This window comes from Eptatretus burgeri, chromosome 5, assembly GCF_056783735.1.
Source record: "Eptatretus burgeri isolate ZD-2024b chromosome 5, Ebu_testis_v1, whole genome shotgun sequence".
Classification (NCBI taxonomy): Eukaryota; Metazoa; Chordata; class Myxini; order Myxiniformes; family Myxinidae; genus Eptatretus; species Eptatretus burgeri.
Window position 1 is genome coordinate 18,882,746 of NC_140965.1, and position 21,459 is coordinate 18,904,204.

The following is a 21,459-nucleotide window of genomic DNA, read 5'->3' on the forward strand; positions in this document are numbered from 1 at the left end:
AAACAGCAAGCTTGCTGTTTTTAATGACGTCATAAAGGACACAAACGGGCACGAAGAAATAATGTAATGCGTTATTTAAGGGGTGTAAGACGCTGCATCAACGGCGGTGAACTTCGGAAATTTTATTATTATTATTTAAATTTAATTATATACATGAACACAAGAGAACACAAATCTCCTTTTTGGCACTTTCGTCGCCTTTCTGTTTCGCAGTACTTGGACAAAATATTATGGCATTTTGTCATCTCAACCAATTAAATTTGTCGCTCGATCTCAACGATGGGGAATATTGAAATTCAGCCAAAATGGCGGCTCGCAGAAAATATAGATCGTGCTCGGAAACGCAATAATCAAGAGGTTAAAAAATACCCTTTCCACGTCCTTTTTTTCTAAAGACTGCTTGGCCGAAGGTGTTTCATGAACTCCAGTTTTCAAAGGTGCCAATGGATCTCTAAAAATATATAAATAAGTGTGAAGAACCCTTCACACAGCCAGGCAGACAGAATAGGTAGTTCACAAGTTGCCAGCAATTACACATTTCAAACAAAGTGGTGTAATATTTCATGTGACCCAGGAAGAAAGTTCCATGAACACCTGGTTTAATATCAAAACCTCAAGAACCCCCCCCCCCCCCGCCAAAATGGGAAGATTCTAGTATGTTAGGACACAGTTCCACAAGTCCAAATCTGACACGTGATGCACGAGCCTGAATCCCCGCACGAAGTCAGAACATGAAAGGGCACGAGCAGGACTGTGTGAAGTTATAAATCCATCCGAATCAACTCGGATCGCGAGGTAAGGTGATTCTATTCAAATTAGTGTGGAGTGAGTGTAATTGATGTCATTTTGGAATCTAGACTATAAAAGGGTCCGTGCGTGTCCGTGCATGCGAGTTCTACCCATTGGTTGGGCAGTTCGCCTGACTCCACTCCACCCACCACTTCTATTGCTGTGGACTACGGTCATCAATTTCAGAACCTTTTAGAATTACCTTTTCTCTCAAGCAGTCCTTTTACTGCAGAAGTTATGCAGGTTTGCTTTCATTTCCGACTGTTTTCTCAAATTACGAGTTAAACAGGCGACTATGTCAACGGGTTTCTGTGAAGTCGATGATAGCATGATAAGGGAGCAGAAAAACGTCACATTCTGTTGGTTTGGCGTGGGAATGCCCGTTTGCTTTTATGGGCGGAGGCCAGTGAGAGTAAAGGTGGGACAACTTTGTAAAGGGGGAGGTTGGGGGAAGTTTGAAGGCTTTGATGCCTTAGGGTTGGGAGGGGAAGGCTGAGGCTTTTTTGTTGAGTTGGCAGAATTGCATGTGTGAGTTTACTCACAGTAAAAAATGTGTGTGTGTGTGTCACTGTGGTGGTGGGGGAGGGGTGACACAATCACCCCTATAGGTAGTGTGCTTGTATACATGAAAAAGCAAAGCAGCCTGCAGATTTGAAAACAACACAGTGAGAGAATGAGGCCAACAACAATAAATAAACCCAATGCAAAGGCATTCAATGTATTCGTGTTTATAGGATCATGCGGTGTACCGGGTATAAAGATACTCTGCCGTGATGACTAAATTGTGAAAATGTGGATAATAAAAGATTTGGCAATTCTTTCTATGGAAGTGTAGTGGGAGTAGCTGTTGACAAGACTTTCTTTTTTCTTATTTTCGTAGGATGAAGAGGAAAAACTGACAATGTAGGATGTTATTGTTGACTTGAAGCCCATTGTAAAAAAAAATGCGATAGAAAAGCAAACAAACAACAAAGGAATCATGTTATTCTTGCACTGGTTAAAAGAGCTCAAAACTGGGAGGATCAGTCAGGAATGTGTTGAGTTGTATGCACCTGGTACTTGAACAAGGGTAAAATGAGTTTTAAATTGATTTTTTTTTTTAATCGATTGGATAAACTTGCTCTGGATTATATGAAGATTACTTTAGCCTGAGGAACAGAAGTTCAGGCCGTCCATAAAGTCTCGTTCCAGTTTTAAAATGTTATTACAACCAAATCAAAAGATACGATGATGTAGTTTTTTTTTTTGCATTTCGTCACGCAATTCATTAAGTTTGTGTTTTTCAGTACACCTCAACACGTGCACCTTTAGTGGTACGTAGCACATCCGGACGATAATCCACTTCAATCCACACGTTGGCCAACATGTACCTTGTCATACTGCTGATGCAATTGGTTATCCTTGCACGAACTGTTTCAGTGTCAGCAACAGAGGTTTGGAAAACAATCCTCAACATACCCTCACAAGAAGTATAAGGGTGTCACATCGGGAGACCATAGAGGCCAAGGGACTTCCCCACCACATTGGATCCATCTACCTGGGGAGTTCTCGGGTCTAAATGTTGCACTATCTGCACTTTACATGCGTGAAGATGCAATCTCTTGTGTACAACTGCTTGGTTAAAAAAAGAAAAATTTCACATAGCTTTGGATTAATTTGAAGCGACCTTTACTGAATTTTTTTTCTCTCTCCAAGGAGTGTTTTCTTGTTTCAGGGTGAGACAGACGTGACAAAAGCTTTATATAATTGGTTGAATAACTCAGATTTACCCATAAGCAAGAACTAATCATAGTCAAGACATAAGAACGGAAACGGTCCGTTTTGTTTTACAAAATCACATTCGTGTGTTTAGATTCAGACACTGCAAAGCAACATGAAGCTTTATTGAGCTTTTGGGCAGAATACACCCAATAAGGCACTACAATCAACATTTGGCATTGGGAAGACATCAGGTCTGGCCCCTCAAAAAAAGGCAACAGAAGGGAAATGCTAAATCGAGGAGAGACCAATTCCTAAAACCTTCAAAATGACAGTTTACTCATCACTCGCAGGGTGCTCTGAAAGTAGCCATTACAAAAACAAACCCAGCACATTTGACCTTTGTAGTTAGAAAACAGAACACGAGACACCTTGCAGTGAACCAAGCAGTTTGTTTTACTTTGTCGGAACTTTTGTTCACAGTTTGGATTTCGGAGTATCACGAACAGCGCTGGGCTTGGATGGCCTCCGAAACATTATAATTCAAGTCAATGAGAAAGCAGACATCCCCAAACAGTGCACAGTCAGTGGTGGAAAAGGCGCAGGTTGGTATGCACGAGCGCTATGCCCTGATCCTCACAAGCCTGTATAATTGCCTTGTCTGCCACGGAGCCTGCGGGGGCCACGACAAATTGCACTCCATTCTGCAAAAACAGTTAAAGCATCAACTTCATGTGAGTTTGATTATACAACTCCGTTACAAGCAAAGGAAGTGGCTGAAGATGCCAGATCTCAAAATAATCGTCATGCAACTAAGCTGTGTACGTTGAGTTTGAAATGAAACCAGTGCCTCTGAGGAAAGAGGAGCTGGACAGGCTGGAGGGGATGAATGACTGCAATTTGGAGAGATGCGAGTAAAAAAGGTAACGATCATGGAGCTTTATCACAAAAGGCCTCAGCTGCAATACTGTTGAGGGTTGTTTGTGGACCGACTCTCAGCCAACTGACATGGTGGCAATTTAAGTCTCTCCAGATAAGAAAGAACAAACTGGGATGGGTGGATATTAGGGTATCCATGTCTGGAGTCATCAAAGCTCAGGAGGGGGAATGTTAGAACACACACACACACACACACACACACACACACACACAAGTTATGAAGAGGGGAAAAAACCCTAAAAATACTCTGTGGGAGTGGGAAGGGAGCGGGTAGAAGCAAAGAGGTTATGAACAAACTGCAACACTATCACCACTAGGATGTGAGCTGGGTCTGTCAAAGTATAGGAAGGCGACAGCAGTGATGGAGGAAGATGAATCGGTAACATCTATCCTATATGAGAGGTTTCTGTAAGTCAGATAATGCCAGGAGATACAGACATGACTTGGACAGAGATGAGAAATTAGTTTGAAGCTTTCTGATGTCAAAGACTGACAGATTGATGGAGAGGAGGAAGAGAGTCTCAGCCGAAGGGAGGGGGGAGGATCAGCAGGGAATAAAAGTTGAAGAGGGGTGGGGGAATTGGAGAGTCTGAATACAGGAGGAAGGAAGGTGGGGTGGGAGAACGATGAGTGCCTGACAAAGTAAGCGGAGGGGAGAGTGACCTGCATGGAAGGGGGGTAGTTTCAGCTGGATGCAAGCATCTGCATTTTTCACCCCACGCTCACAAAAATCATGATGGCCAGGGTGGAAAACCGGACAATTAAATTGCCATTAAAAAAAAAACAACCTTGTACTTCTTAAACTATGTGCAACAATAGGGTTTTGCTTTTGGTAAGGAGGGGCAGAAGCAATATGGGAAAGAGTGCAAAGGAAGTAAGAGTGGGATGGAGGGAAGGACACAAAAAGAGATATGGGAATGGGGAAAAAGAAAAAAAAAATCAGGTGTCGAGAAGGATAAAACATTCCTTATGAGGAATTAAACAAAGAACAAGAGACACAGAAACTACTCACAATCTACAAGGCCTATGTCTGCAGCTCAAGGGGGAATTGCTCTCTGCTATGGGCTGGTGCTCCAGCATCACATCTGTCTCCTAAATTCTGTGGAATCTCAAACTCTCAGAATTATTGGGATCTCTCATGATTGGTCGATGGCCTCTTGGTTTTCATCGCCTCTCTTCTGCTCTGTCCTTCGGCCTTCCCCAGCAACTCCATGATACACATGCTCTTCCACAAACCCTCTTCGTTTAAACTTCCAAAATCCAGGTTAACTGCACATGTTGACTTTTGTTTCTCCTTTCTCCCATTTGTTGAACTGCCTTCCAGAGGCTGTGCTGTCACTGTCTTCTCGACAGAGCTTCAAGCAGGCAATGCACCACAATCTCATCCACTATCCTTACCAATAATATTTATTACCCATTAACCTTTCTGAAACTATTTGCGAAAACAGCATTTGCTTCCAGGTGACATTGGTCCTTTGTGGAACAACTGTTTGGTACATATATATATATATAGAAATTTTGTGTGAGATGGATACAGAAACGGACACGGACTTTGAGGCAGGTGAGGTGAAATGAGCCTCTTTCTGGTGAGATTGAAGCTCAGAAAAAAAAGATGACAAAAATCAAATCGAACGAATGAGATATTTCTTTCCTTGCACTGCCCCGAGTGACGTGATCACTGCCAAATAGGCGAACTTGAAGATCGCATCGGTGGATTTCAGGGATGTGGATACGCCAGAAGAGCTTGCGAAACTTGAACATCTCCCCTTCTTTCCCCTCACTATCCGTCGCAATGGCTGCTAAAGCAGGGCTCTATGCCTCGGGTTCATCCACGCGTGAATGAATGCCTAGCTAAGGAATGCTGCGAGGAACTTGAGCATCAGCTCGCTGCTCGTGGAGAAGCATTTCTCGTATGGGAGGCACCATCTCCACATGCAGCACGAGCAAGCGGTGTAGGAATGGCACAGGTGTTTTTGTGAGCATCGGCAGCATGAGGAGCTTCGTAGAGCTGCCATCACCGAGAAACACAAGGCTCATTTTAGCTGAAGTTAAGGCCTGCTACGAGGTTGCGGTTCACCATGTGCATGAGGGGTATGCGGAACACGACCCGAGTGCTCACTGCTTCAGAGTTTCAGCATTGCATATTTACAAGCCAGGTTCAGGTACTCGTTGCGCCGTTAACCTTTTCCAGCACAACCCTGATGCGTTTGTGTTGGGTTGTGAACAAGTGTCTTTCCAATTTGTATGCAATGCTGATACACTCTCCTGACAGGCCAGGGTGTGGTGTGGTGCCAGGAAAAAAAATTCCAGAGCAAATGGGGTGAAGACCCAGTTTTGTCTTGCCTTGCCTAACTGCTCTGTCTCACTTCATTGTATCTCAGCCCCTCCTACCTCTTTCTGTATTCTTTTCTGACCATTGTTTTGGTGTTGACAATTTGTGCCAGGATTTATTCCTTGATTATCTCTGCCACTGAAGGTGAAGGAGGTTATGTTTTCACCCCTGTCTGTCTGTTTGTTTGTCTGTTTGTCTGTCTCTGTGCAGGATATCTCAAAATTGTGGACGGATCCGGATGATGAACAGTTGGTAGACAGGTTGGGTGTGTGACATGGACGAACCGATTAGATTTTGGTGAAGATCCGGATCTGACTACGAGAATTTTTTAAGTGATTCTTCACCATTGAGAGATAGCATAATATTTACCCTCGCCAGAGGAGAGGGGATTGCATTTGGGTCCGTTTGTCCACAACCGCTTGTCGGATTGAGACGAAATTTTCACCATTGGTGTGACTACCCATGTAGAATGATTATTATGACATCGTCGGTCACGTGGTGTGGTCGCCATATTGGAAAACGGAAAAACTTTGGACCTCTGTGTATCTGAAACCTGTGTATCTGTAATATTTTTTTATACGTCATTGGTGCCCTCGTTATGACGTCATAATTGTATATGTAGAACGCCATATCCGATCACTATGAAAAATTTTGAGGGTCATCTTGGGATAAAATGGTCAACAGAAAATAATTTTAAAAATCATGACGTCATCAGTCAATTGATTCGGCAGCCATATTGTTTAAAAATATATATATTTTTTTAAAGTCTAAAAATCTTCTTCTCTGAAGTGGCTGAACAGATCGAGGGGAAACTACACGTATGACCGCCTGTCCGTGAGGAACAAAAGGTTTACCCATGTGACGTCGTGGGTCACGTGGTTTGGCAGCCACATTGGATTTACCCTAAAACCTATAAAAAAATACACCACTCAAAAGAAGTCCTGGTGAGGGTCTGCAACCTCCGATTGCTCTTTTTCTTGTTCAAAAATGTATCGGGCCCGATATGTTCTTGTGGCTCAGGAATTACGTGGCGGAGGTATGCGCTCTCCCGAGTGCCCTTCTAGTTTTACTTGGTATTCATTCCGAGAAATTTTTATGCAACCTTTTTGATTTGAACTTAAATGCATGCGAGTTTAAGGGTCACTATACCATTCCACCTTCAATTGCCTCGACATAAGGAACATCTTGCATGTTGCTTAGATGTCTGGGGGGTTTTTTTGCACTTTAATTATTTGCTTTCAACCATTTTGTAATTCAGGCTTTATTGTTCACGTGCTAATTCTGGTTCTCTTTTCGTAAATCTTCACGATTTTTTTCAAAAAATAGGATCATACATCCTGAAACTCACCTGGATCCGGAGCAACAGTCACTCAAACCTCCTGCAGACCTCCTTAGACCATGATTTTTTTTTTAAAGGCTGTAAACAAACTCTGAAATTGTGAGTAGTTTCGGAGAAAAGAGAAAATACCTATTTGGGGGGGGGGGGGTTCAAACCCCCACATCCCACCAAGACCCTGATCCTTTTTTTTTTGCCGTGAACAAATTTTGGTGCATCACTGGTAATGAAGCTCGTCGTCAAGTTCAATCAAAATCGTGTGTGTAGTTTCAGAGAAGAGATCAAATACCTATTTTGGGGAGGGTGGGGGTCAAAACCCCCTCAATGAGCGCAGATTTTGATGCGGTCAATGAACCTTCATTAGGCATCAGATATGAAGCTTGTGGCCAAGTTTCATCACAACCGTGTATTTGGCTCAAGCGATAATGATTGAAGTGTTTACGGACCGATTGACTCACTCACTCTCACCGATGCACACTGCTCGATCGCACAAGCTCACTGGACGACAGTCCAGGTGAGCTAGAAATTTTAAATTTGGTTGTGTTAAACTTTTTGAATAGCAGAGTTTTCATCGTTTTTTTATTTATTCAGCATTTCTTGTCAACTAGAATTATATATATATATATATATATATATATATATATATATATATATATATATATATATATATATATACATATATATATATATATATACATATATATATATATATATATATATATATATATATATATATATATATATATATATATATATATATATATATATATATATTTATATATTCACTTTCTCTCTTTGTCATTGCGTCCAATAATTGCCCTGCTGCCCTGTCAGTTCATATCCTCCACAACCTTGTTTTTTTTCATGAACCTTGATCTTGGAATGAAAGGAATTTTAAAAATGAATAATTAAGGGATAAAGTTTTGAGTAAATAATTAATTTTTTTTCATTATTGTTCCCTATACATTTTAAAACATGAATGACAGATACAACCGAACAAGAGACGAAGCAAAGGACGCTAAAGTCTCATGAGCACAACAGATGTCCCCCACCCTTTAAAGAACAGTAATCTTTTTTTTCTTTTCTTTTTTCGAAACATGATCGAGGCTCATGGAAGAGCGAGAGCAGAACAGAAGGGGAACAAAATGGAAAAGGGGAAACACCAACAGTAGATTATAAGTGAGAGTGAAAATCACAATAACACGGAAAAAGGGACCTGCTTGGAAATGGGGTCATTTGAGGGAGAAGAGATCATGATAATGGGTCGGGGATGACCCGGGGTAGTGGTGAACAGCTGTCTGAGACCTGGATGAAAGAATGGAACTGAACAGACTGGGGAGTTGGTTCCACCGGCAAGAGAAAAGAGAGGGACAAATGAGGGGAGGTGAAGAGTGAGCTCGGATTTTGGGAATTTCGCAAGAAGAGGGTTACTGGTAGACCATGTGAGCTCTGGAGAAACCCGGGAGGGACAGAACCAAGAGGGTAGAGTTGAAGAAGCAGGATGGAGAGCAGAGAGGGGAGGGACGTAAAACAAGGATGGACACGAGTCGCGCACAGAACCGATAACGGAACAATTGTACAAGTTTGTCAGGGCAAGGAAACAAAAATACATGAGACACTTGAGAACAGTCAAGACAGGAACATTGAACAACAGAGAGGCTCAAAAATAAACTGTTCAGGAGACTTTTTTAGAAGATGCAAGCAGGTGTCACCTGCTCATTGATGAACTGGAAGACCACTGACCGAACTAAATAATAATAATAATAATAATAATAATAATAATAATAATAATCACCAACCAACCGTTTAAGAGCTATGTGCAACACTGTCTGCTTGCCACTTTAAAGTTTAAACCAATCAAATATATACATGACCCAGGATGTTGTCATCACCCATAAACAAACCTCACCAAGACGGTTGGAGTTTCACACTAGAACACTTGTACGTTTAAAATACACACACGCATCTCCACTTTTTACCATGACAAAGTAGCATTCTTTAACAAGCACTCCAACCCACCATCCTCCATCAATCTCTCATAATTTGGTACCTGGTCCAATATGCAATCTCTCTCCCCCCCCCGCCCCCCCCCCCCCGATAGCTACATTCGTGGTTGAGGATGTTGTACGAGTACAAAGCTGAGAATATGGCCTTCAACTTCGGGTGCCCATTATACAACAGCAATAGACTCCATGACCCTTACCTGTTTCGCACAATCGATGTTATCACGGAAAGGGAAGAATGCATCGGAACTGAGAGAGACTCCGCACAGACGCTGCAACCATTCGCTCCTCTCCTTTACAGACAGTGGCTCTGGCACGTCTTCAAACAGCATCCTGCACGTGGAATCATCAGCCCTCTGGAGGGAAAAAACATGCAAGAAATGTGCTCTCGCACGTGCCCACTGCTCAGAGCGAAGAGCGCCTCAGTTAGTTTGCGGCAAAACAGGTGCAAAGCTGCAATCATTGTGGCCGATTGCGAAGTAACCAAAACCACAAAGACAGACAACAAATGTAAATTGGTGCATTCGGTCGAGGTCTTGATACAAATACCAACTGGAACAGCACTCAGGAGAGCGCGTACCTCTGCCAGGCTGAACAGTTCACATTTTGTATCCCAACAATGGGCCAGATCTGGATCCGGACCTGAACAAAAACCGAATCGGCTCGTTCTCGTCACAACTCGTCCACAGCTTTTTGAAATTTAATGCTGTAAATCGTTTTTTGGCCACATCTGTCAATGATGAAGAATCACTTGAAAAATAAAAAAAATAATTTAAATCGTCAGATCTGCAATCAGATCTTCACCAACATCGAATCGGTTCTTCCTCGTCACACACCCAAACTGTCCACCAAGTTTTGTCTGAATCCGTCCGTAACTTTTTGAGACGTCATTCTCTGTATCCTTTTTGGCCCGATCTCTGAATTGTCAAGAGTCACTTAAAAAGAAATTCTAGTATCCGGATCTTCACTAAAATTTAATCAATTCGCCCTCGTCACACACCCAAACGCTCCGCTAAATTTTGACCGAATCCGTCCACAAAACAGACAGACCTTCCGTGGCGGAGGTCATGCGTTGCAATATATATATATTTTTTTAAATCTCAAAGCTATTTGTGGTAACTTCAAAGAAATTAATATCTTTGAAGCACAAGCACAACTCACAAGGCCTGAAACAAACAAGTCGATGGCATTGGCCTTGTCTGCACGTTTCACCCCAGTTGCAAACTTCATGGAGACGACACGTGGGTGCTGCCTGAGCCACCAGTTTTGCGCTTTCTCCCCCGCAAGCCGGGTGCAGTGGATCCGAGACTGCTGTCCAGCACCAATACCAATCACCTGGAAAAAAAAAAGATAATAATTATATATATATATATATATATATATATATATATATATATATATATATATATATAATAACACTCAACTACTCGATTCAACATTGCTGCCTTCTTATTGTGTGTGGTACGTTGAACTTATTCCATCTCTTCTCAAAGTTGAGATTTCTCTATTTAAAAAAAATATAAAAAATTAATAACAAGTCGGCAAAAGTAACAATGTGATGGTTTTGGAAAGTCACCCCGGGGGAGTATACACGGACACGTAAGAGACCCGAGGATGAGTTGTTTCAATAATCCATGTGTAGGGAAGACCTTTACCCCTTGTCGAAGGGTTTGGGGTGGCATGCGTTGAGGTTGGTTTGTATTTCACCGGTGTGATGTCTTCGCTCCCTCTCCGCTCCTTTCACCCTTTCAATACCCCCATTGGTCCAGTCCAAACCCTCTGCTAATTACTATCTCTCCTTCACCCCATCGGTCCGTTCCAACAATCCCCCCTCTGCCTTTCTCAATCCTCCAATAATCCCTTTCACAAAACCTCAATTCAACAACCCTTCATTCACCCCCCCCCCCCAATCAGTCTTTCATTTAACCCCGCAGCCGGTCGGGTCTTCCCTCGGTCTGTCTGTGGTCATTAATCCTTCGCGCTGATCGGATTACCTTCACCGCGTTGGACTTTGATCCCTTCTCACGTGCATGTCTGTGGCACGAAGTGCAACGCTTTTCCCATACGTAATAAAGTGCGGCACATCTCGCGTACATATGATACAGTGCGTGCCGCAGACTGAAATGTTCGTGCGCAGGGAGGGGCGAGGACTGCGTTGAAGATCCCTCAGAAACAGTGGCATTTTTCCACAACCCGCGTCATGGACACACCCACATCGGATGGGCACCAATGAGAGTGAGACTCGCACAAGACAAGACGGGAGAAAGCTTTGTCTTGTGACGAGAAAGGAGCACAGAGCTGGTCCTTGTCCATGTCCGGAGAGGAGCAGACAGGTGTGCAGAGTGCAGAGGAGAGGCGGAAGAGGATAGAGTGTCTACGGAGCAGAGTTGCCTCGGAGCTGTTCCTCATCCTTGTCCGAGAAAGCTATATTCAGCGAGGAAGAAGAAGCCCAAGGGAGTGCATGGACAGAGCTGCCAAAGAGCTTGTCCGGCATTCGTGGGGAGCTGCTGGTCCCGTAGCTGCTTCAAGGTCACATATCTTGCACCCCGGAGAGGATTTGCCTACTGGATCTGGATGCCTCAGAGACGCGGCTCCGCATCCCATGGCACCGCATTGCCACTCCACTATAAATAAAGGTACCCATCTTCCCCATCCCTTTCCCCCCCTCCACCAGTATATTTGGACTGGCACAGCCCTCTTGGGCTGTGTGAGGTGATGGAAGGAATCAACCCCACACTCCATACTTTTTAAAGATATTTTTGTTTACTTCTTCTCCCCAGATTGAATGATGGCCAAGTGTCTTTTGTGTAAATAAGATTGGCTAAGAATACATGTGAGGGTTAAATCTGCTCTTTTGGGCTTTTTGCTTCTTGCCTGTAGAAACGAGCTTTGAAATGATTGCTTACTTGTTTGTGTGTTGGTTGTTACATTATGTCAAATCTGTTTCGATTGTCCTTTCCTTCATTGGTCCAAGACAGTGTATACGCGTAGTTACACGAAGTTGTACCCTGCCAGATTTGCTTTTTTCAGCTGGTGCTGCACCTACTTGTTCCGCTAGGCAGAAGATCACCAGGTGCGGCACCGAGGGTGTGGCTTCCAGTTAGGTTGTTGTGCCAACCGAAAGGTATCGCGGAAACATCGAAGTGTAACCCTGCTAGGTCGGTAATCGAAGTCAAGCAGCTACGGCTGTGTAAGAACTACAGCCCGTTGGATCGTGGAGTTGGACCGTTGGACCTGTGGTCAGCGGCCTCAGGACTGGGTGTTCGGGAGAAACTCGAGTGCTTCAGGCCTCTGGTGTACATTTGAAGATTGAAAAACGTGTCTTCTACATCATGAAATAAAGGTACGTTTTGATTGCAACCCATGCAGAGGAAAGAAAATGGTTACACAATTAATAGTTCAAGTCATATTTTAGAAATAAATAAAACGTTTTCGGTACCAATGCGTATTAGGCCAGGAATTTGAAATTTATTTGGGGTAAGAGCATGCAATTGCTTTCTCTTCATGATGAAAGATGTCATGGGATCTTCAACGTCCACCAACTTCTCTTGGCAGGCAGGATACCAGGCTTGGCTTCACCTCCAAAGGACGGTGCCACATGTGGATGCCTCGCCCTGCAGGTCGGGAATCAAACCCAGACTAGACGGACAGCTCCGAGGTAAGTGCGCATTCGCTTTGGAGTGACAGCCATGGAGATAGTCCACTCAGAAACCAGAGAGCATGCAAATATAATTTTGCAATACAAAACAAAGAGACCCTGGCCTGAGAGTGGGAACGACGCAGAGCTCGATTATGTATTAAAAGCACAGGATTTCCTCGGTTAAGCGCAATCATTGCAGAAACATTATTGGAAAATGTTCATGTGAAACGAGACAACAGACGTTGCGCTCTCCAGGTGTGCGTGCAGTTCAATGGCATACCTGTCCATTCTTAGCATAGCACACGGAGTTTGACTGCGTGTATTTCACTGCAATCGTGGCCACCGTCAAATCTCGAATCGCTTCTTGTGAAAGCTGGAGGAACAAAATACCAACGTTTAGTCTACGTCAACTCATGAACCACCTGTTCAAACAACCACAACGACTCGTGCTGTCAAGGTTTGGTGGAGCATTTGCACATTAATCCGTGTCGTTTCATCTCCGAGAAGTACTTGGGTACATACTTACCATTGATGATCAAACCTACGTCGAATCTTACACAAAATGAAAGTTCAACAACAACAAAAAAAAAAAGTTGAATTGAGGGAGAATTTACTACATTCATTGTCATCAACGTTGTCTTTGTAAATGTGACACTAAAAATAAACTGAAGGAAAATTGCAAATGATACATGGACCGCCAGAAGTCATGGCTATTTCAAATAGCAAGGTAGTAAATCAGAAGTATGTTGTACTGAATAAACAAGATGGAAATGAAAGAACACACTTTTGAGATTATTCACAATTTATTTCGTGGAAATCAAATCCAGTAAGAGTAACGGACCGCCACGGGCATCCACACAAAATTGTGCCCGCTGCACAGCGCACTCCGTCACTGATGCTGGTGTTACCAAATGAATGTTAAGGATTTCTCTCCAAATATTGTCCTTTAATTCCTGTAAGGTCCTGGGTTTTGTACGGTATACCTTGTCCTTCACGTAGCCCCAGAGAAGAAAAAAAATAAAAAAAATTAAAAAACCCTGGGGCTGTTAAATCTGGAGATCTTGGAGGAAAAGGAAGGTCTCCAAACCAGGAAATAAGCCGGCAGGGGGAACAGTTGTCTGAGGTTTTCCTTGGATCAAAAATCTACATGTAATCAAACAAACAGTTTCAAATAGAGCACCTCACCACCATTAGAGCATTTAAATGACATCAGACGTGGCAAGAAATATGAATTGGTTCCTCCCAACTTGTCGGCTTGATGACACAAGATTGCATTTGCATTTTTTCCTCCTCATCCCTACGCCGTTTGGAATCGTGCGCAGGCACGGCCAACTTGCTCGTCACAGAGAATGAGTGAATCTGCCTGGCTCAGTGTGAAGCACCACAAAGTGTGCACAAAGTACAGACAAATACTCCCTCAATTGCTAATGAGGTGCACCGGAGTTAAACGGAGAGTGTGTTGAAGTTGTGAAAATTTGATTATCGGTGTCACAAAGAGCATCGGCAATTGAACGAGTCACCACAACATTCGATCGACATGCATGTTTACCTTGTGTGAAGTTACGACGTTCACAAACGTGGCGCTGTCGATGACAGCATCGTTGCGCTTCTGCTGAAGCATCAAGCCGAACACGGTCTTCGTTTCCATCGGAGGGGGCTTGTAGGCTTCATCGACCTACACACACAGCACACAGCACACACACACACACACACACACACACACACACACACACACACACACACACAGCACACAGCACACACACACACACCCATCAATACAACAAAAACAAGAAGGGCACTCGGTGGAGCACATACCTCCGCCACGTAATGCCTGATCCACGAGAACATATCGGGCCCAATACATTTTTGAAATATCATGCTATACACTACTATATCGGTTTTGGCCCGATCTCTCAAATGGTGAAGAATCACTTTAATATTAAATAATTCCCATAACGAGATGTGGATTCGGATCTTCACCAACATCGAATCAATTTGTCCTTGCCACACACTCAACCTGTCCACCTAGTTTAATCCGAATCCGTCCCCAACTTTTTGTGACATCGTGCACACAAACAAACAAACACACATACAAACATAACCTGCTTCACCTTCGGTGGCAGAGGTAACAAACTAAAACTTAAGGCAGAACACAATGAAGCATACCTGTAAAATGCAGTAAGCACCATTTTTCTTCTTCGACAAGAGTTCCAAAGCCTCTTTCTCGTAGCACGGTGCGATGATTCCGTCGGACACCTGAAGCACAGCAACCTTTCAGAACGGCAGATGGAAAAGGCTATTTTCCACTCGGCTGTGATTTTTTTTTCAACCAAACCAAGAGATGCAACGATGTGGTTTATTATTTTTTTTCTTGCATTTTGTCCCTCAATTCATAAACAATCTTGTGTTCTTCAGTACACCTCAACATGTGAACCTTTAGTGGCACCAAACAAGTCTTCAGAGCAAAGGAAAAAAAAATCATGATGATCGAGGTAGACCAGCCTTGTGGCACCCACCCTGTTGCCCACACACACGACCTGGGTAAAACAAGCTCAAATGAGCTAAGATCCTCGTCCTCTTAATGATGACGTCATAAAAACGAATATGACGTCATTGTGATGTATCAGGTTTGCGATAAATTATCTGTGCTAATGCCCGGCTTGATTCCCGCAAACAGAATTCAAACAGCTTGCCTAGTTTCGGAGATAATGGCATCGGCGATTTCCATTAGCGGCGATATTATGACGTCAACTTTTTTTCTAGGAAGAATTTCCAAAATCGGAGATGGTTACTGTCTGCGCTGTGGGCTTTCTGCATATACATGGCAAGTTTCACGAAGATCCAATGAAAACTCTGGGTTGTGAAACAAAAAATGTCAAAAAATAGGAATGACGTCATAAAAATTGATATGACGTCACAGTGATGCATCATATGAGTGGTAATTAATCTCTGCTAATGCCCCGTTCGATTCCCGCAAACAGAATTCAAAAAGCTTGCCTAGTTTGAGATAATTTTTTAGGCGATTTCCATTAGCGGAGATATTTTGACGTCATAACTTTTTTTTCTCGGAGGAATTTTCAAAATCGGAGATGGTTACTGTCTGTGCAGAGTATTTTTACATATATACGCCAAGTTTCAGGAAGTTTCGATGAAAACTGTGGGCTGTGAAACAAAAAAGTCCACAAGAACAACAACGTGAGTAAGACCTAGAGATCCTCCACGAGGATCCAATAATTTTTGTCTGATTGAAAGTTTTGTTATAATTTTCCTGGAGGTTTGGAGTAATTTGAAGAAACTTTCACTTTACTTTTTCTCTCCGAGGAGCATTTTAGTGTTTCAGGGTGGGCAAGACATTCAGGCGGAGAGATGGCATTCGCGCATGTGTGTGTATATTTTTGTTGTTGTTGTTGTTGTTGTTGCGGTTCTGGGAACCGCATCCCTCCAAAGCAATAGCAACCATCATACAGTGGTCCCGAGACAGTTATTCCAATAATATACGTTTAAATATGCCTGCTGTTGGCTTAATGATTAGGGTGGTGGGCTTGGGATCCGATGATCCTGAGTTCAAATCCCATTCGGCTGTTGAATTAATACCAGGTGGGGTTGACTCTGCCTGGCATCCTCCTGAGGTCGGCAAAATGAATGCCAGCATGCTGGTATCCTGTGTCGGAGTGGCGACCCGTCCAGGATTGTGTCCAATAGCCAAGGACACTGCTTAAGCAGCACCAACACTCTGCACAGAGTATGGTCCCAATGGATGGATACGTTTAGATAGTCCCTTCCCTTTTGTCTCACGGGACAACAGGACAGTGTGTTGTGTGGACCTCATAGCTAGATCTGTTTACACCACAAACTCCATTTCTGCTCTTCTTTTCTGCTTATTCCTAAGGTAAATCTGAAGTAGGGTTCTCGCGGAGGCCAACACGTGCGGCACGTGCCGCGGCCGGGGGAGGGGGATCGAATGCCACAACAACACCACACGAGCATCGACAGCGCAGCTGTGAGGAACCGGCGATACCCTCGAAGGAACCTCTGCCACAAGCTCGAGATAATCGTCTGACGATTCCGATGATCTGGGATGAGATTGCTGGTTGCATTGAAAAGGCATACGAACGAATATCTCTTAAAGAGGCTGCACGGATGTTGTTTTTCACAACACAGAAGCAAATGACCCAATATCAGCAAGAGCATGGCTGGCAGCTTGGTGCCAACAACTATATCGTCAGAGGCCGATAATGGAAAAACAACCACGCCACGTTGTACGGAACACAAGTGTGCAAGATACTAGCGGCTCGTTCTTTTCAACCCATTTCTAGATTTCATTATATCGGCATCTTCTTTTACCTCCATATCCCCCATCTAATTATTATATCCGATCGTTTCCCTCAATTCATGACAGATCGGGTTTGCCCCGCGCACACGATAACAGAATCGGGCGGACCAGTGCGCTGGCCACGTGCTTAATGGCGGATCCGCGCGCACCATGCTCGAAGGTAGACCCATGCACCACTCGTGACACTATCGTACAGAGGAGGGCGCGAATGGCACACATCTTACTGTCTGAGCATGGGTTTGCCATAACACCTTACCGTCGATCCTCGTTGGCTGCCATGGGTGTTTCCCACGGATGGAGACAGCTTCGAGCCTCTCGGGCTGCCGAAGTCACGATCAGGCAGGGGCGTGCTGTACAACTCGGGCCGCATGGCGCATCACGGAGGAGGCACATTGACCAGGGCTAATTGGGGGTGCCCGGGCGGGCATGCGGGACCAACGCCACCCTCGGCCGGTTATCGGGGCACGGTCCGTGAGATCGGTGCAAGGCAATTCATGTCGCGGAGTTCGGTGCAGGGTGATTCATATCATGGGGCTCGGAGTGAGACGATTTCACAACTTGGGGTCATCTTGCCGGAAGTGTAGTGGAGCCGCTTCCAGTCAACGTGGCCGGGCAGCGCGGGGGCCAGGGCCAACCAGAGCACCCGATTCGGGTGACGACGCATCGCTTCGGGGTCCCCCCCCCACCCACCACGCCCGCACCGCGGGGTTTATAAAAGGCGGATCGCGAAGCCGCCATCTCTCCCTCACGCACTGGATCTCCAACTCGCCTTCTGTCATCACCTGCGACTCTGCCTCCACTTCTCCGCCATCTCCACCCACCCACCTGGTCCCATCTAGCACTCCGCCCACTCGCTCTAGACTCCGCCTTCTCGACCCAAGTCCCTCCCTTCACGCCTGACGGTTGCGTCTCATTCTCTGGACCGACGCTAGCTGCACGAAGCAAGAAACGGTGCGCCAGCTGTCAGGGAGGTATCACCCAGCAGAGCATCCCCCAAAAACGTATTGGTGGTGCAATCGGGCAAGGTATTCAGAGACCTTTAGCCTCATCTCCTCTCTATTGGTGTGTGTGTGTGTGTGTGTGTGTGTGTGTGTGTGTGTGTGTCCTGGCACCTGTCCTCGAAAGTTAAGATTGCAGAAGATTATTATTATTTCGGGTTAAGTCTGCTCTGTGTCTGCTTTTGTAAGTTGCTTGTACATTGTTGCACCTCACGCTTCTTTCTATCCCTGCATTATACACACCAATAAAACTATTCAATGTACCACAAACCTTTCCTCACCTGCTTGTAAATAAATTATTATTAGAAATGTTCCCAGCTCGTTTTCATCTTTTCTTTCATTGATCCAGCATGGTCAGAATCATAACTTAGCTGGGGCTTTATTCACAAGAATCCATCCCTTTTAGCCGGTACATCCTTGGCAGTGTCGTTCGGCTGCATCCGGTCCGGTAAAGTGATCCGGCTCGGACAAGGCGTACCCAGGGCGTGTTCCCCGGTAATTAAATCACGTGATTTATTAGGTAACCCAGTTAAACCATAGACGGGAGGACCCTAGGTTACACAGTTGAGTTATTAGTGTTCACAGTCAGTTAGCAACCGGCTGCGTCACGGAATTATCCATGTGCAACGGCCTACAATTCCGGGGAGTCTGGTGGGAACAGAGATAGCTCCCCCCTCCCCCCCCCCAGTGGCCCTCTCACCCAACATGTATATATATATATATATATATATATATATATATATATATATATATATATATATATATATATATACATATACATACATATATATACATATATATATATATACATATATATATCTTCTTCTTCTTCTTTCGGCTTATCCCTTTTGGGGTCGCCACAGCGGATCATCCGTATGATCCGCATAGTGATTTGGCACATGTTTTATGCCGGATGCCCTTCCTGACGCAACCCTGGTCGCCTCTTACGACACAGGGATATGGTACACCTATTTTAAGCGGGGTATACACCGGCCCAGTACACTGGTACTCACTTCGCCAACCTTGGAAGGATGACAGGCTGAGTCAACCTCCTGGTTTATTAATTCAGTGGCCAACAGGGCTTGAACTCAGGACCTTTTGGATCCCAAGCCGCTGCCCTAACCACTGCGCCAACACCAGGCTCCAACAACACATACATATATATATATATATATATATATATATATATATATATATATATATATATATATATATATATATATATATATATATATATATATATATATATTGGGGAGAACAAGTATTTGATACACTGCCGATTTTGCAGGTTTTCCCACTTACAAAGCACGTAGAGGTCTGTAATTTTTATCATAGGTACACTTCAACTGTGAAAGACTGAATCTAAAACAAAAATCCTGAAAATCAAAATGTATGATTTTTAAATAATTAATTTGCATTTTATTGCATGAAATAAGTATTTGATCACCTACCAACCAGTAAGAATTCCAGCTCTCACAGACCTGTTAGTTTTGTCTTTAAGAAGCCCTCCCATTCTCCACTCATTACCTGTATTAACTGCACCTGTTTGAAATCGTTATCTGCATAAAAGAAAGCTGTCCACACTCAATCAATCAGACTCCAACCTCTCCACAATGGGCAAGACCAGAGAGCTGTCTAAGGACATCAGGGACAAAATTGTAGACTTGCACAAGGCTGGGATGGGCCACAGGACAATAGGCAAGCAGCTTGGTGAGAAGGCAACAACTGTTGGCGCAATTATTAGAAAATGGAAGAAGTTCAAGATAACAGTCAATCTCCCTCGGTCTGGGGCTCCATGCAAGATCTCACCTCGTGGAGCCTCAATGATCATGAGAAAGGTGAGGGATCAGCCCAGAACTACACGGCAGGACCTGGTCAATGACCTGAAGAGAGCTGGGACCACAATATCAAAGAAAACCATAAGTACCACACTACGCCGTCATGGATTAAAATCCTGCAGCGCATGCAAGGTCCCTCTGCTCAAGCTAGCGCATGTCCAGGCCTGTCTAAAGTTTGCCAATGACCATCTGGATGATCCAGAGGAGGAATGGGAGAAGGTCCTGTGGTCTGATGAGACCAAAATAGAGCTTTTTGATTTAAACTCCACTCGCCGTGTTTGGAGGAAGAAGAAGGATGAGTACAACCCCAAGAACACCATCCCAACCGTGAAGCATGGAGGTGGAAACATCATTCTTTGGGGATGCTTTTCTGCAAAGGGGACAGGACAACTGCACCGTGTTGAGGGGAGGATGGATGGGGCCATGTATCGCGAGATCTTGGCCAACAACCTCCTTCCCTCAACAAGAGCATTGAAGATGGGGCGTGGCTGGGTCTTCCAGCATGACAACGACCCGAAACACACAGCCAGGGCAACTCAGGAGTGGCTCCGTAAGAAGCATCTCAAGGTCCTGGAGTGGCCGAGCCAGTCTCCAGACCTGAACCCAATGGAAAATCTTTGGAGGGAGCTGAAAGTCTGTGTTGCCCAGCGACAGCCCCGAAACCTGAAGAATCTGGAGAAGATCTGTATGGAGGAGTGGGCCAAAATCCCTGCTGCAGTCTGTGCAAACCTGGTTAAGAACTTCAGGAAATGTCTGATCTCTGTAATTGCAAACAAAGGTTTTTGTACCAAATATTAAGTTCTGTTTTTCTGATGTATCAAATACTTATTTCATGCAATAAAATGCAAATTAATTATTTAAAAATCATACATTTTGATTTTCAGGATTTTTGTTTTAGATTACGTCTTTCACAGTTGAAGTGTACCGATGATAAAAATTACAGACCTCTATGTGCTTTGTAAGTGGGAAAACCTGCAAAATCGGCAGTGTATCAAATACTTGTTCTCCCCACTGTATGTATATATATATATATATATGTATGTATATATATATATATATATATATATATATATATATATATATATATATATATATATATATATATATATATATATATATATATATATATATATATATATATATATATATACACATATACATATACATACATACATACATATAAACAGATGTTTGGTACTACAGAACTTTAATATGGATACAAATAAACACGACATAATAGTGACCGAAGCTTTTCGTGCTGCACTCTTCACAGTAAAAAAATTGCAGCAAGTGAAGAAGGAAGTGAAGGCGTGCGTTTTATACGCAGGTCTCAATAAGGTAGACACTGATTGGTTCAGCCGTAATGACGTCACGGTCAATCCGAACGCCCATTGGTCGGCTCATCATCTTCACCTTGAGCTCCCATTGACGGGAGCAGGGTTCGCCGATGACTGACGTTTGCAACCACATCCTTGAGAGAGGGGGGAGGTGTTTCCCCGAAAGGTTCATTCACCATTTGTTATCGTACTTCCCTTGATTTTTCCATGCTGAAA

The 21,459-nt window shown here is 43.8% G+C and overlaps 1 protein-coding gene across 1 annotated transcript in view; it reads right to left on the reverse strand.

The window, feature by feature from the left end:
- Positions 1–2,636: 2,636 nt before the first annotated feature.
- Positions 2,637–21,459, reverse strand: part of ATIC (5-aminoimidazole-4-carboxamide ribonucleotide formyltransferase/IMP cyclohydrolase) — a 65,385-nt gene continuing 46,562 nt past the window's right edge. Inside the window, exons 12-17 of the mRNA XM_085880885.1 lie at positions 14,904–14,993; positions 14,287–14,412; positions 13,018–13,110; positions 10,259–10,432; positions 9,298–9,453; positions 2,637–3,191 (exon numbers count right to left, since the gene is read on the reverse strand). Coding sequence (XP_085737011.1) covers positions 3,072–3,191; positions 9,298–9,453; positions 10,259–10,432; positions 13,018–13,110; positions 14,287–14,412; positions 14,904–14,993 — 759 coding nt within the window. The 3' untranslated portion in view covers positions 2,637–3,071. The remainder of the gene's footprint in view (positions 3,192–9,297; positions 9,454–10,258; positions 10,433–13,017; positions 13,111–14,286; positions 14,413–14,903; positions 14,994–21,459) is intronic.